The following is a 3176-nucleotide window of genomic DNA, read 5'->3' as shown; positions in this document are numbered from 1 at the left end:
CCAAAAGCAATTTCTCTATTTATATTGACAAAAATGATTGTTATATGAATGTTGTTTTATTTAAAGCATTATATGTAAAAAAAACCTAAGAGTTCTATGAACCTTGTAAGCCACTTAGCAACTAGTTTCTATGAGCACCAGCAGAATGTAAAATATTCAATGAATATAATGAAGATAGTTGTTTAAATAACAATTTTGATTTATTTAGGCCGTTTATTTCGTAAGCAAACAAGTTTTTAACATAATCGAATAGTGTAAAAAAAAGAGTGACTATAGTTCAATCCTAGTAAGCCAAATTTCGGCTTTAGTAACCCACCGGATTTCACCGGACCAAAAGCATTATTGAAAAATTAAATAGAATTACTACAATGTTTTAAGGATGTTAAGTCAAGTAAATATTTCATATAGCTTGCCCGGTAAAATCCATGCAATTTCGTAAGCCAACAATCCAAGCATGTCAAATAGCCCGACCGATTGATCGTAACTTTTGACTCGAACGATAAAAATCAACCTCCAAATCTCCTCCGAAAGTAAGCTCATTGTTCGACCGTTAAAAGTGAGCGAAGGCCGTTATATTTATTCTAGTTATGTGGGTTATCAGTTGAAAGTATGTGATGAGATTTCCATATAACAATAAGAGTAATAAAAAAGTTGAGATCGGCCATAGGCTGTCTAGATTATGGCTACCTGAAATTTTAAAAGAAAAAATCTCTTATGCCATCACAAACACACGCGCGCGCACGCGCACGCACACACACACACACTATATATATATATATATATATATATATATATTTATATATATATATATATATATATATATATATATATATATACTTATCACACATACCCACATGTTCAAACGAACGAACACGGGTAAAAAAAACCTGGTGAACTAATAAATAAACAAAATTTTCATATGTAACCGGATCCTAATTGAAATGCCATGTCTCTTCGGATGCCACTAGCTCCATTATCGCCGCGTCTGCCATCTTGCTTCCTTGAATTCAAAACTAATTCCACTTCCGGCCGGCCGTTATGAAGGTGTGTTTTGTCTTTTCTCGTTAATTTTAGAGATAGTGATGACGATGATGGCGAAGATGATGATGATGGCGAATATTTCTTTTTCATTTCTAGTTCGAAAATAAATGAAAAAATATAAATGATTCATTGATTGAATGAACGAATGAATGAATAAATGAATGAGTAAATGAATGAATGAACGAACGAGCCCCAACCCTGACCCAACCATATAAGAGTGTAGTATCGGCATCCTGTCCCAACTGGTTCTTAGCCGAGCAAGTATACAATCCGTAATCATTCTCTCCAATGATCATAATCCTTAAACTCAACGTTACGTAATACGTTGTGGACAGTTTCGAATCCAGTGGGAGTGAATTCGGTCCCGTGGCGGACAAATTCGGTCCCGCGTCCATATCCGGATAGTTGGATTCAAACGCTGAATTTTCTTGTCCAAGGTTCTCGGGGAATTTCAGGGACGAAATGGTCTCCGAGCTCCCGTAATAAAGTTCGACGCTTCGCATCCTCGTGTTCGAGATCGTTTCGCCATTCTTCTCCCAAACTGCAGTTGCCTTGAATGAGAAATTGTGTACATGTTTGTGTGCGTGTGTTTGTTTGTGTGCGTGTGTGTAGGTGTTTGTTTGCGTGTGTGTGTGCGTGTGTGTGTACGTATCTGTGCACTTTGGTGCTGTGAGAGTGATTAATTAGTTGGTTAGCTGACCAATTAATCAGCAATTACAAAATTTAATCTAGGATCAATACAATTCACTCAGACATTTCTTAACTAAATCTCAAAAAAAACACAAAATGAACTATTTCAACAACAAAAAATTAAGCCAATCAGACTTGTGGGTAGGCGAAAACCCTGCACTCCAATATTGTCTCCCTGCCTCTTGATTGGCTGATCTTTCTATTGACGACCTTCACCTTTGGAGGAACTGGTGACGATGATGATGATGTTGGCGGTGATGATGATGATTGTGATAGAGATAAGAATGATAATAACGTTGTGATGTTGGCGATGACAACGAGGGTAATGATGATGATTAAGATAACTAAAACCATCATCATCCATTACAAAAAACCATTATCGTCATCATCATCAACACGATAATTATGATCATTATCACAACTATTTTCATCATCATCTTCATCGTCATTCCCTTACAAGCCACAAAGATCCTGAAGTACTTGACAGCCGGTCGTCCCACGCCATTGCTTGCCGTGCACGTGTATATTCCGGAACAATGGCGTGTAACTCTACGGATCAACTGGATCCCCCCTAAACCGTCAGGGCAGTTCATTCATTAATTGGTTTGCCTGACTTTCTATTCATTCATCCATTTTTATCCATCTTCATCCATAGAACCATTAAATCATTCGATCGTTTCTTCGTTCGTTCATTCACTCATTCATTTATTCACTCATTTACTCATTCATTCACTCCTTCATTCTCTCATTCACTCATCGATGTATATGTTCATCTACATTCATTCAGTTAAATTTAATTAAGTAACAGTTAGAAACAAATGGCCGAGGAATCCAAACTCACCCAGACCCGCGCACCTCTCTTCCTCCTCCTGATCCGCCGCCAACCCTCCACCTATGACGTCATCATTATTAACTTCTGGTAGTAGTAGGGACCTACGCGACCACGTGATTTCCGGCTGTGGACTTCCGGTGGCGTTGCATGCGATCGTTAAGTTGGCCCCCTCGTGGACTACGATGATTTCTTTGCTGGGAGAGGGGCCCAAAATTGTGGGCGGGACTTAATGAATGAAAAAGTGAATAAATGAGTTAATAATGGATGAATAAATTAATGAATATATGAGTGAGGGATTGAAGTATGGATGGCAGGCGAATGAATAAACGAACAGCTGGATGGATAAATTGATGGATGTGATGGATGTAGGAACGACCAAATGGATTAACGAATGAACAAACGAACGAAAGAATGAATAAATTTAATAAATGAATGAAAAACAAAAAAATTGATGGTTGATTGAGCGAGAAGATGAATTGTATGTATGTATTTTTAGATTGAACCTCCTGTCAAAAATAGAAAATATGTAAATTAAAAGTTATAATATAGAACGAATTATCAATTAAACTTCTTTATAAAAAGCATAGGTGTGCAATAAATAATGAGAGAGAAA

General features: G+C 37.2%; 2 protein-coding genes across 2 annotated transcripts in view; both read right to left on the bottom strand.

Annotated features, from left to right (window-relative positions):
* Nucleotides 1-915: 915 nt before the first annotated feature.
* Nucleotides 916-2324, bottom strand: HELRODRAFT_184524 (hypothetical protein; the record flags this gene model as incomplete). Its single annotated transcript, XM_009031765.1, has 4 exons — nt 916-1133; nt 1229-1592; nt 1867-1958; nt 2189-2324. The coding sequence occupies 4 exons, from the start codon at nt 2322-2324 to the stop codon at nt 916-918; spliced, it is 810 nt and encodes a 269-aa protein (XP_009030013.1).
* Nucleotides 2325-2528: 204 nt separating this feature from the next.
* HELRODRAFT_184523 (hypothetical protein) overlaps nt 2529-3176 on the bottom strand; it is a gene marked incomplete at both ends in the record, with an annotated part of 1319 nt that continues 671 nt past the window's right edge. Inside the window, 2 exons of the mRNA XM_009031764.1 lie at nt 2529-2788; nt 3067-3069. Coding sequence (XP_009030012.1) covers nt 2529-2788; nt 3067-3069 — 263 coding nt within the window. The remainder of the gene's footprint in view (nt 2789-3066; nt 3070-3176) is intronic.

This window comes from Helobdella robusta (assembly GCF_000326865.2).
Source record: "Helobdella robusta unplaced genomic scaffold HELROscaffold_782, whole genome shotgun sequence".
Lineage (NCBI taxonomy): Eukaryota > Metazoa > Annelida > Clitellata > Rhynchobdellida > Glossiphoniidae > Helobdella > Helobdella robusta.
This window is presented reverse-complemented; position numbering and strand designations above follow the sequence as displayed.